General features: G+C 33.3%; 1 protein-coding gene across 2 annotated transcripts; it reads left to right on the forward strand.

Moving 5' to 3' along the window:
* Nucleotides 1-902: 902 nt before the first annotated feature.
* LOC129274904 (uncharacterized) lies at nt 903-10,980 on the forward strand. 2 transcript variants are annotated; one of them, XR_010295496.1, is made up of 7 exons: nt 903-1,115; nt 1,973-2,149; nt 3,508-3,564; nt 4,250-4,411; nt 6,316-6,456; nt 7,298-8,647; nt 8,899-10,980. XR_010295496.1 is itself a non-coding variant. In XM_054911643.2 (6 exons), exons 1-6 carry the CDS (start codon nt 927-929, stop codon nt 7,358-7,360), a joined length of 789 nt encoding a protein of 262 aa, XP_054767618.2. In that variant the 5' UTR covers nt 903-926; the 3' UTR covers nt 7,361-10,980. The 2 variants fall into 2 exon arrangements, 1 of the variants encoding a protein (XP_054767618.2); XM_054911643.2 differs by having other exon boundaries at nt 7,298-10,980.
* Nucleotides 10,981-13,578: the final 2,598 nt, after the last annotated feature.

Genomic DNA, 13,578 nt, shown 5'->3' on the forward strand with positions numbered 1-13,578 from the left:
GCAATAGCATGCATGAAAAATAAATGCTATGTTTAGATCGCATCAACAAACATAGTTGACATGAATTTACCGGACAAAAAAAGCAGGATAAAACGGATGATATCAATATATAATTTGATTTCGATGAATTAAATCAATTATTAATAAATATTATGTCATTCCTTATACAAAAATACGACATAAATGAAATACCACTTGCAATCCTGTATCTATAACGCATTATTATTATTATCATTATTATCAGTAGTAGTAGTAGAAGTATTATTAATGATACTATCAAAGGCTCCCCAAGCCTAAATGCTTTAAAATTTAAGTTAAAAAAGTTTCTTCAAGATACTCGTCAGTTGATTTAACTCTTCATCACTCAAACATTATATTCTTCCGATTTGTCTTATATAGCATTACGAACACTGTTTTGTGAACGCTTTGTGTTTTAATAATAATAATAATAATAATAATTAGACTTATATCGCGCCAAATCCACTCTGTAGAGTGCTCAAGGCGTTTTCTGTTGATCCGTGAGATTCCCTGTGAGCGCAAGGGCAGAAATCTGGAGACTTTTAATCTTGCTTTCTTTCATTTTCTCTTTCTTTCCTTTTTAAAACTTTATATTTAACTGGATTTATGCCCAAGCTCTCACCATGTAGTATTTGATTCTGTTTATACTGTTTATACGAATATTTTAAAAGGAGGCTGCACTCTACAAGCGTCGCTTTTCAGCAGCCTCCTACATGTACATTTCAAACCTGTTTGAATAGTTATCTTGATTATTGTAATATACATTTTCCTTGTTGTATTGATTATCATTTGTATCAAGATGTATGGAACAAAACATATTGTAAATGTTGGAGGTGTAAATAAATGAAATGAAATTAAATATTATATTTTTTTTCGTTAGGTGAACTGACTTCATCTACAAGTTAAACATGGCTGCACCACCTAATTACAACCAACAAAATGCCGCTTATCCACCTCCAGGGTCATACCCCCAAGGTCAACCGGCATACCCACAAGGCCAAGTGGCATACCCTCAAGGTCAACCAGGGGTAGTGTATCCTCCAGGTCAGCAGGTCGTGGTTACTCAAGGGGCGCCAGCTACTACGCACGTGTACCATGTAAGAAAGAACATTGGAAATTTGGCGTTCCACAGGGAGCGGCGATATGACCTGTCTTTTTCATATTGGATTTATTGATTTCTTTTGAATAAATTTATACCATTGTGAATGAATTAGATTACTGTTCAATTACAATTAGTGCACTTCGACCATTTGATAAAATAATACTATAAATTTTAGCTTCTAAGTAGCGAGATATTCTGACCAATGTGTTTCAATTCAATAAATTGTCATCTGAGATTTCGTTAATATTGAGAAAAGTGACATTAATAAGTGAAATCTATATTTTCTTTATCATATTGATAAATATTAAATCAAATTAAAAGAAATGTTCTACCGTAAACGATTTACCATGACTACACGGAAATTTTCAACGAAATACAGTGGCGGCGCCAGAATATCTGTTTAAGGGGTGGGGCATATTTTTAAGGGGAAGGGTGGAAAAGAAATAATGCGAGTAACATAGATCATTTGTTCTTCAAGATTACGAATTTCGGGGAGGGGAAGCAAATGCCTCCATACCCCCTACTCATTGGTGCCTCCACTAGCAACATAAGATAAAAACACATAGAAAATGGAGGAACCTTAGCAGGGGTTTGGTCACTGATCTGTACACTATTCAGATCAGTGGGGTTGGTTACCTAATTTCATTGTCTCAGTCTGGTATTGTTTAATGATTATGTCACGATAAATGAAATACGCTAAAAGCGACAAAGGTGGTTATATCTACTTACATGTAATACAATAGTCCACATTTAATTATGTTTTGTGAGAAATATTAAGCATTTAGCTTCGTAATTAACTCCTTTTTTATTTTGAAATGCTCCTCTTGCTTTTCATCTTGTGACCCTTTTTAGACTGGTTCTAACCAAGGATGCTGCGGCATGGATACCGCCGAACACTTCAACGGGAAAGCCGGACTGGCCACAGGAGTGGTTCATCTAATTGTTGCTATCTTATCTATCATACTCGGTGGAGTTGCGTACGCTTTTCCTGTAATTCAGATCGGTTACGGAATCTGGAATGCTATCATTGTAAGTTAGACCATCATTCACTTCATTTCTTCCCCGATTTTTTCATTTTATTTTGGAAATCTACGATGGCGAGACAGGTTATTGCTAACTTTATGCTAAGATATTGGCGCAATGCCCCCCCCCCCCGAAAATGAGGGGGAACATAGTGGCTGTCACAGAATTTCCTAAAAGTCCAGAGCGGGCAAAGCGAACAAGCCTCAATTGTTTACTCCTTTATTATGAAAATGTAATTTGCGATAGATTAATAGACTAATATTCAGAAAAAAAATATTACATCTTACCCCTTTCCTTTCATTTTTTTTTTGGGGGGGGGGGGGGGGGCGGGGGAAGCATGGCCCCAAGCCTCCACCATCTGTATGCCAATGACCTAGGGCCTTAATACATTTATTGCACCCAAATCTTAGATTGAGCATTCTATGATATTTTGGGCAACCAATGTTTGAACTGAATATTGGATGGCCAATGTTTAACCAAAAACAATTATTGAGCACTAAATGCTTTACCTATTTTGTGTACTTAACACTTGACCTAAAGGCTAAAGTGCTATTATATTTTGGGGCACAAAGAGCATCTGTAGCTCTTAGCTTTGGTTGACATCTAACGCTTGACCTGAAAACGTAGTAAGGCATCTCACTTTGGACCTGAAAACCTTTTATATTTTGAGTACCTAACTGTTGTCCTGAAAACTTCATATTTTCAATACCTCACGCTTGACCTAATAAACTCTTATATTTTGGACACACCATTGTCAAGACTTTTCCTTTAAAGATCCCCTCCCCTAATAAAAGCGTGTTCTCAGGTTTGTTATCTTTGTTTCAGTGATTTTTCTCCCGCTAATTATAGTGAGGAATATAACCCAAGAGAATGGATTGTATAATACTAATATGATTCCCAGCATACCAAATACTGGCTCAGTTATAGAAAGAGTTGCACTTGAACGAAACTATAAAAAAAGGTCCAAAATGTGTGCATCTGATTGGTTTATTAATGTACATTGGTGTTAAAAAGTTAGTGAACCCCACCAGAAAATTAACATATTTAAACGCGTTCAAATTCTGTCATCTTTTAGAAATGTAATTGTGAAGTCAGGTGATCGAATATTACATTCAATATAGTTTGTTTCTTTGGGCTCGTCAGGCATCAATAGTGTTATGTTCTTTCACCACTCAGCATGAAGGAGACAGTGCATTTTCCGAAGGGGTTCACTAACTTTTTAGCACCACTGTAAGTTGCATGTAATTTGAGACTTACCTTATTTTGATTCGCGTCTCTTTTTTGTGACCGCGGGACCCTGATGTATAAATGCGACTGTTGACTTTCCATTGAATTTTGACCTCGTCGTTTTAATTTTTATCCAGTTCATTATCCCGACCGGAATTTTGGGAGTGGTTAGCAAGAACAAGCAATCATGCGTTGTAAGTATACATTTTAAAAACTTAATTTGGATGAAGATGATAATGATGATGGTGGTGGTGATGACGATGATGATGATGATGGTGGTGACGATGATGATGATAGTGATGATGATGATGATAATGACGATAATGATTATGATAATGATGATGATGATGATGACAATGATGATGATGATGGTGGTGATGATGATGATGATGATGATGAAAATGATGATGATGATGATGATGATAGTGGTGTGGTGATGACGATGATGATGATGGTGGTGACGATGATGATGATAGTGATGATGATGATGATGATAATGACGATAATGATTATGATGATGATAATGATAAGTATGATGATGATGGTGGTGATGATGATAATGATGATGATTATAATGATGATGATGATGATGGTGATGATGATGATGATGATTATGATATGATGATGATGTTGTATATTGGAGCCTTTTTTTATTACATCAAACTTCGGGGGATGAAAGGGAGGAGAGTCTAATGTCTGTAATGCGGGGAAAGTCAAAGATAGGGAAATTGTTGTTTTTAGTTTCCAAGTCTGGCACGACATCAAGCCGATTTAAAATCAATTGTATAGTCGCTGGGATCGCACATCAGGTCAAGTAATTATTAAATTATTAAAACGAATTACTCACAAATTGCAATTGTGACGTCATTTTCTTTTCAGATCATCGGATACATGATCATGGGCATCTTATGTAGCTGGATAGCAATCGGAATGCTTGCTTACGAAGCCTTTGTGTCGGCTGTTCTGTCGTACTACGGAAGTTGCTACTACAGGTTCGATGGGTACGATTACCTTAACATTTGCAACTACGAACGTTCATATGTAAGTCCTAAAAAGCACTCGTCCGATTTTTTGGAAGATGATCGAAGTATTGCTATTTCATATTTTCAAGATTAATGTTGGCATAAATGAGAAGAGCCTGATTACAACTATGATTTGCAAAAACTAAAAGCAATGGTATGTTGTGTTTTGGGGGGTGTATAATTTCACAATATATTATTAAAAATTATATAAAAATGATATTCTGATATGAGAAATATCATTGTTGCCCATTAATTTTTTACTGTTCGTATATTTATCCTAAACCTGGATCTGAGGATAGAAGAAAAAGAGGTCATATCACTTATTGTTTGAGATATTACCATTAATCCAATCCAAATGGATGTTATTTTTTTCTGAGAGATTAAGAAAACCTGAAAAAGCAGAAAGGTGACAGTTTGAACAATATCGGACAGGAAATATTATTAACTTTTTTTATTAAAGGAGATGTTTTTCGCATTGAGGGATTTTTATTTAAAAATAACTTCAATTCTTGACATGTTCAATATAAAGTACATATGGCAAATGAAATATAATATCTTTATAAACATTGACAAATGGATACATTGACAACTCATATACTTAACTAAACTCATATACTTTACTTAAGTTTTGACATAGTACGATATATCAAATGTTTATTTTTCTTTAATTTGCTACTTCTTTCTTTTTTCAATACATGTTTTTAGGTATTAACACCGTATTATATCAATGAGTGTTACACAGAAACTCCATATCACACATTTAATACATTTACAGCAAATAATATTGATGAGGAAAATACACTAAGTATAAACTCTACTTAAAAATCAATATACTCATTTTCTTTTCGAGTGTCAATTATTCACAGCAAAACATAAGGAAAGAGATTTTCCAAATTGAAAAAAAATCAAAAGTTTTATTTAATTCAAATGATAGTTTTCTTTCATGATTACTTTAAATAATTTTGTCCTTTTCAAGACAAAAGTATAATTTTGTGATATATTTAGACCTCATAAAACAAAATCTTATTTTATCTTTTTACTTTCATTTTCTACTAGTTGCCCCTAGAAAGCAGTATAAAAACACATTTTTGCAATTGTAATTTTCTTATATCTTTACAGTGATCCATGATATAATGTATGTAAAAATAATTCAGAAAATATTAATAAATGAATATTGATAAAAACAAAAATAATCACAACACTAAAGATATTAAAACATTGTGAAACTTACTGATTTTGGTTCATACATTTAGCAGCACATTCAGTGCTAACTGTTATCTCATAGCTTTTTAACTGTAATTTTTTTCTTTTACATGCACACTAAAAAAAAAGTTATTTTGGGCATATTTTTAGTGAGGCCCCCTATGGTGGTCAAATCTGTGATATAATTTGATTACCCCCCCCCCTCCACTCAGAAAAAAAACATTTACTTGTGACTGGTAAGAAAAACAAAGAAAGAAAAATCACAAACCGTTTAAAGTCATCTCATTTTCAAGCAGATACATTTTTTGTTTCTTGTTCGATTTCTTTCTTACTTTTACCATTTAAAAAAATAAAAATCCTCCTCTCCCACTCACGTTTTTATAACCAATTAAGGTTGATTTTCCCTTTAAGATAATTACTCGATGAGAAACAAAACAAAATTAAAAAAAGATATGACAAATTTATTGCGCTGAATCAGTCTTCAATTGTTCAAGAGTTAATATATAAGTTGACCTTGTGCATTTTTTTACTATGAATGTACATAAGCCAATCATGTGTCTGCTTAATTTCACTCAACCCATTTTTTAATCATCTTTTCGTTAGGGTTCTATTCCAGTCCACGTCATCATCGCTCTGCTATCCCGTTTGTTGTGCATTTAGATAGTATTATTGATACCTTAATTGTCTCCCAACCCATTAAAAAATCATCTTTTCTTTCAGGGTGCTCTTGCTGTCCATGCCATTCTCGCTCTGCTAGCTCTGATCGAGTTCATCAATGCTATTGTGGGTGCTGCCTACTGCTGCGGTGGACACCCGTGCTGTTGTGGCAAGTCCTCGTCCGCCCCTGGCACTACCACCACGGTAAGACACTCAAAGACACTGACGGGCCTTATATATAAGTCACAGTTGGGCGGTGCGATATGTGTGTGTGGGGGGGGGGGGGGATTCGGAGGCGATTTTTTTTTGTTGGGGCCGGGGGGGGGAGTAATTCAAAATATGAATTTACATTCGGACGAATTGAACCATCCTCTAGACAATTAGAAATCATGCGCTATGATGAGGGCAGCAAAGATGACTGACGAGCAGGCGTGGATCCAGGGGGGGGGGGGCACAGGGGGCACGTGCCCCCCCCCCTTTGAGAAGCAACATTAAAAATTTGTAATGTAAAAATACCATTGAATTTGAAGACTTTTTTTTTTTTGCTTGACAAATTTTTTTGGGTACGAAAATCCCATAATTTGTGGTTGAAACCTTTTTTTTCCTTTTTTTTTGCTTGTCAATTTTTTTTCGGGTACGAAATATCCTTTATTTGTAAGAGTATGAGTGTCCACATTTTTTGCCTTGGTAAAGTTATGTCTTGGGTTCAGCATTTGGTCATGGCCTTTGGAAGTGGAGTGCTATAGGGTGTTTTCTCCACCACAGGTAGCGCCCCTGAAAATCAGGTTGGTAATTAGAAATTCGACCAAAATCACCTTCATTTTTTTTTCCGAACCGCCCTTTTTTTTTCTTTGATGCTTGTCACATTTTTTCCCAATCCAGCACCCCTCTTCAAAAATCGTCCCCAGGCACCTGCATTGGGTAGGATAATGGTACCCTTTTATTTCCAAAGGTCTACATACATTGTATTTTCAATTAATAGTTTAAGTCCCTCGACCTGATATAGATATTAGAGTTAATTTCATGTTCATTTTTTTTATTACAGGTCCAATACGGCCAAGCACAGCCAATGACGGTGACTTCTCAAAAATACGCACCAGGTCCATAGATGCCGTCAATATGACGTCATACATGACGACATAGCTTCAGTATATGACCATTTGTATCACTGATCAACATCTTCGTGAAATGTTCTATCATTAAAAGGCGACTGGTGTCCCCGTCGAAATGCCGCTGTGGAATTTCGATCATTAACTAAATTTTCGGATCATAATTTTTGATTAACGTCATGTATACTAGAAAAAGTCCGCTGTTTCACCTACGCAACAGTGTTAACGAAACAATGTATATGATTTATTAACGGAGGTCTCATTCTGTATGTGGTGGCGGGTATATCAGAAAAATACGTATTTACAGCTAAAATTAGACCGTGTAATTTTCCTAAAATACATAAACATATTGCTGAATTATTTTCTTCTCACGAGGCTTTAACTGATATAATTTTCTTCTTTTGATGCATTTACATTTTTTTTGTAATAACAAATGTACTAACGCGCAGTTTTCCCCAGTCATAACAAAAATAACATCGAAGTCTATTTTTAAAATACCTGATGCCAATACTTTTAAACCGAAGATTGAGGCTTTTGAATGTCAATTTAAAGGAGATGGTTCATTACACTACGTATTAAACATAGTCTTGCGAATACATGTATCTTTAATCCGATGTAGTAGTTTTTCAATCTTTATTTTTGCATTTTTCATGTTAAGTTTTTATTTTTGTATATACGAACATTACATATGGTAACAATGGTATTGCAGATTTGATTTATCTGAAAATACATTTTCATTATATCGTGTGAGTAAAAAAAAATAACACCTCACATATCCCCAAAATATTACATGAACGTGTACCATTATATTGCTGGAAAGACTATCTTCTCCCAAATAACTTTTTTTTTAAAATCTTTTTCCCCTCCACAGGGATTTTATTGGCAATAAAAAATCAATAGGTACAGAGCACAATGAATAATACAATCACTGATATAAACAATGAACTGACAAGTATAACAAAATAATTTTACATGTTGAAGTCAAACAATAAAAAGATTTTTCAACCGAAACCATCTTTTGTCAAATCTGCGTTGTTTGAAATTAAGTTGGGCAATGTATTTCTCATTTTGATAATAATTGATTATTGAGGATTTAATGAAACTGAAAAGAGGAATTGTATTGTTTATTTTACAATCATACACAGTTTTTCTTACTATAATAAAAATACAATTAAGTGCACAATTGTTTTTTCCAATAAATCCGAGTATTTTATTTTCATCTGAAAAGTGTATTCTCCCAAATAACTTGATACCATATTTATGTGGTATGTCCTCACGTTTGGACAATCATTAAGGATTCTTTGCAGTGATGTCACCTTTCAATTGTGCCAAAGTAAGGCATGGCTGCAATGAATGAAACCAGATGCCAATGATGTCATAATCCTACATGAGTTCGAATTACATATCTGTTGAGCCATTTTAATGAAATTAACTTGAGAATTGTTACTAAAATGTGTTTATTCAACAATTATGATGTAAATTACTGAGAAGATGTGTTGAAGTGGATTTTAATGCAACACTTGTATAGGATTATGACATCATTGACATCTGGATTCATTTATTGCAGTGATGCCGTAATTTGGCACAATTAATCAAAATTTACATCACTGCAAAGAATGCCTCCTGGTCATCCAGGCGTTAACATGTACCACATAAATATGGGATCAAATTATTTTGGAGAACATGCTCTTTCAGGCCATATATAATGATTATGTGTTCACGACATATTTTTTTCCTTAAATTTGGGATTTGTGAGGTATAAAGTTTTTTTGGGGGGCTCACACGGTATAAAATTAATAATGAGATTATAATACCCTATGTAAAGATGATATTGCTTGTGCCTTCAGATATGAATGAATATTCGCCGATACATAGTCTTTAGACATACTCATGTAATCATAATGGTATGATGTATTACATTTTAGCGTCTGGTAATATGTTCCTGGTTTATTTTAAAAAAAATATACACATACTTTAGACAATGGCTGAAATTTATGAGCTTAAAATATAAATGTACATAGATTCATAACTAAAAAAAGAAAGTAGCAAATTGACAATACTGATACACAACACGTATATACATGTAGGTACAAGGAATGTATCACTAAAGGCGACCGCACACCTTACGATTGGTCTGCGACTCAATTTTGGAATAAAACGTAGTAGAATTTGATGCTAATATTGAGACTTAAAATATCTTACTGTGTAATGTTCGAAATCATCGTACGAATACCTATGTTTAAATCTGTGACTATGCTATCATCCTTCTTAGAATAAGAGCAAATTTAATATCAAGTCGTAATGACGTCATAGCAGTCGTACGATTGGCTACGATTTGAAACTAATTTGGCTTTTACTCCAAAATAAAGGCTTGCAATCTTTAAAAATTGTTATACTAGTATTCTTTCAATTAATATCAACCTCAAATAAAATGATATGTTCCATTCTCATTTTCAGAAATTGAGCAAAATGCGATTTGTTCCAAAATCGGATCGCGAACAGTCGTAAGGTGTGCGGTGGCCTTAAGACAGATGTCAATAATATTTTGATGATAGTAATGAAATGTACAATTTTTATATATAGGTCATTAATTCGAGTATAAGAATATTTCAGGATTATGATTATTATCCTGATTATTATATTGCTTTCATATTAAGATATAGGACTAACCTGACTGTGATGGTGCATTTATGTATATTCAGTGCTTTTATTGAGCGAGCTTTCTAAATTCAGCTTTTAGTAATGCATTTTGAAAGATACCGTCATATTAAGGTGTCCATGTTTGATACTGGAAATAAAAAAAGTCTGAAACAAAGAATATTAACAAAGGTTTTATACTTACGTCCTAGTAATGTATCTGGTTATGATTCATGTTTCACATTTAAACACATAACGGCTGAAAACACAGATTATGTACAAGATTAATCATCCCGTAAATGATATAATTTGTGTGTTGTGGGTCACGTTACCCACAGTTGCCAATTTGACTATGGACCTTCCAGGAAGAGATTTGCAGAGAATTCAAGCTTATCACCAATGTATGAAATGTATAGGTGCTGAGAATTTCGTAGTTGTTTTCCGGGAAAAAATGCCATTTGGTCTACACCACTCTATCTACTTCCCACTTGGAAACTACCACTTCGTCTAATTGCCAACTTAACCCAATTGGTCTCATTTCTAATTAGGCTGTACCCATCTTGTCTAATGTCCAGATAGACCGACACCACTTTGTCTATATAATTAGCTTGTACATGAACCAAATGTTTATTTGACAAAGTACATGCAAAATAATAAGTAGACAAAGTATACATTAGACCAACTGGGTATTAGACCATGCAGGATGAGACTAAATGGAGGTGAGACCAAGAGTCATGTAGACAAAATGACAATTAGACTATATAATTAGTAGACCAAGTGCATACAAACCAAGTTCACACAAATTATCAGTCTTTCTGGATTAGGGAGTCTTGGTCATTTTGCATTACCGAATGGACGATTTGTAATAACAAGTTTTCAGCTGATTTTTGTTTACATTTTACAAGAAGATTATTTTACTATTGTGACGGTGTACTAATCATAAGAATTAAATTCTTTTCTATAAAGTTTTTGAAACTTTTAATTCTTAAGTACAGGTGTATAGATTCCATATCTTTGCAAAATATCAACATTAACCTGTGTTTGAACTTTGCAAAATTATATCATGGAAAGAGGGAGGGGGAGAGGGAGAGAGAGAGGGATAGGGAGAGAGAGAGGGGGGAGGCAGCATATAATTTCAATCCAAAGTTTGATTAATATGATATACCCTTAAAGTGTTTGACAACCAAATAAAACAATTGCAAGCCAACATATTTTCTAAATAACATTTATTATCTCAATTTGGATGAAAAACAAAACATAACACCAAGTACCCAGTGATTATGATTTATTATATATAATTTACATGGTTAAACTAAATCGAATACCTTGTATGTGGAAAGAAAAATACCATTAAAACCAGCACCTTAAAACCTGTTTTTAAAGACCACAGAGGCATATCATATGTAATCTTGAAAATCATCCTTCCAATGCCTTTACATCACCAATGTGGGTCGGATGTTACAATCTCATTCATTTCAAAGTTAAAACATTTTGAAGATAACTGAGAAATGCTCCATTTGAAAGTATGAGACCTTTTTTATACAATATAAGGTCGATAACAGTTTTTAAACTGTAATTAACAGCCTGCCGACATCGCCGAGGAAGGATGCAGTCATTAAAATTGAGGTAACTCTTCAATATTTTTTGTGTGTGATAAGTTTAATCATTTGTTAGTTTCAACCAACACAGATGTACTTCCAATGGCACATCGATATGTTTCAACCCCTTGTAAAAATTCAGCCAGGAGATATTAGAGTTACAGGTATAAGATATAACTCCAATAACTCCAATGCCAATGTAACTAACTACTTTAGCCCCACAAGTAACCAAAAGTTCAAATGAATAACACCCATGAAATATATTTGCATAATACGTTCATATATCCATATGAAATACTAAAAACTGGCCTATATGATGCAGGCCATTAATATTAATAATTTTGTTTCAAAATAGTTTATTTGATGATTACTACATATACGAAACTTTCACCACTGCTGTATTAGTAAAAAGTGCATAATGCCCATCCTGTTCTAAAGACAAACATTATAATACTATGATTTCCCAATAAATTCATGTTAACTTATTTTCGGTAAAAAATATGAATACCTTTCCATTTGAATTAAGGCAAATAATGATGTAATGCTACATTCAAGACACTTTATGAGCCATTTATAATGTCCTTGTCAATACTTTAAACATCAAAACTTGTTTACAATCAAAATGCAAAAGCTAAAAATATTTTTGTTTTGAACGATTAAGTGATTGTTCATCTATAACTGAAATATATCCATATTTTGTTACAAACTATACTAGGTCAATGATAATTTATCCAAAAAAAAATTAACAAAGTGAAGACTTAAACTAGACTGCTTTGGTGATTATTACAAATCAGAAACTTTCATTACTGAAGTAATATAAAGCACATGAAGCCCACACTGTCTTATAACAGGCAATATGATACACATCTTTCCAGTAATTTGCATTTTTTTTCTTAAAGACTATGAATATCTTTTGATTCTTATTAAAATTAAGGCAGACAATGACATGTATTATATTCAAGACACTTCCTAATCGTTCTATCATTTCTGTGCTACAATTTTCAACACTCAACTTGTATACTTTTGAAACGATTCAATATACCTGTACAAAATGTGGCAAAAATGTTTGATTTTTCGCAAAGAAGTGATTTTATATCTATAACTCCAAGTTTTTCTATGTTTTGCAACATACATGCACATATTCCATACTATATGTACAGGAAAAACAAGTCGATCACACGATGTGAAGACTTTTGTGACAATGACATTTAAATGATTATTGAGTGCAGCTTTTAAATCAATTACAAAACAAATGCTTGCAAGTGATTTCCAATAAAGACATCTCAAATAGCATAATAAGCCGCAAAATCACCATTATACATTTAAATCAAAATTCCATAAATCAATACTTGCCTATTGTATAGACCAAACACTTTTTTCAGACTAGATGATATAAATCACGTGTTATATTTATATTCATCAGCTGAATCTATGTCAATTAAGTATTGCAATGCAGAAAGATCTTCCCTACAAAAATAGATCTCTATATCAATAATGCTCTACTCAATATGCAAGTGTGCAAATTTACTAATACCATCTCTTAGGCTAATATAATTATTCAAAGTTATTTACAAATATAAAAGCAGTACTCTTTCACAATTTTTTTTTTCAGCATTCAGCATTTCAAACAGCATTGAAAACCATTTGTTTGATGCAACAAGCTCTGCATTAAATAAAGATCTATTTACACAAGTATTCAAAGTTCCCTCATACTTCTGCCTTAGAACTTATGAGTTCTATGAAAAAATAAACATCCCCAAGATTTGTAATATATATGTGACATTGAATGTACCCCGGAAGATAAATACATGTATACAGCTAAATTCAGTGTCAAGAAACTGAATACCAATCAAATCACAGAATGAGACAATTGATTACATCTCATTTAATTTTGATTTTAGCTAGGTGTGAATATTCCACAGCTTGACTTGTATTTATAAAAATGATGTTTAGACCAGGTGGGTGTTTTTTTTTAGATTTTC

The sequence above is a fragment of the Lytechinus pictus genome, chromosome 13 (genome assembly GCF_037042905.1).
Source record: "Lytechinus pictus isolate F3 Inbred chromosome 13, Lp3.0, whole genome shotgun sequence".
NCBI classification, from domain to species: domain Eukaryota; kingdom Metazoa; phylum Echinodermata; class Echinoidea; order Temnopleuroida; family Toxopneustidae; genus Lytechinus; species Lytechinus pictus.

Coding starts and splice junctions, on each gene's coding strand:
- LOC129274904 (XM_054911643.2), top strand. CDS start 927: ATGGCTGCACCACCTAATTACAACCAACAAAATGCCGCTTATCCACCT. Junction 2,150..3,507: donor GAATCTGGAATGCTATCATT/GTAAGTTAGACC, acceptor ATTTTTATCCAG/TTCATTATCCCGACCGGAAT. Junction 4,412..6,315: donor GCAACTACGAACGTTCATAT/GTAAGTCCTAAA, acceptor CTTTTCTTTCAG/GGTGCTCTTGCTGTCCATGC.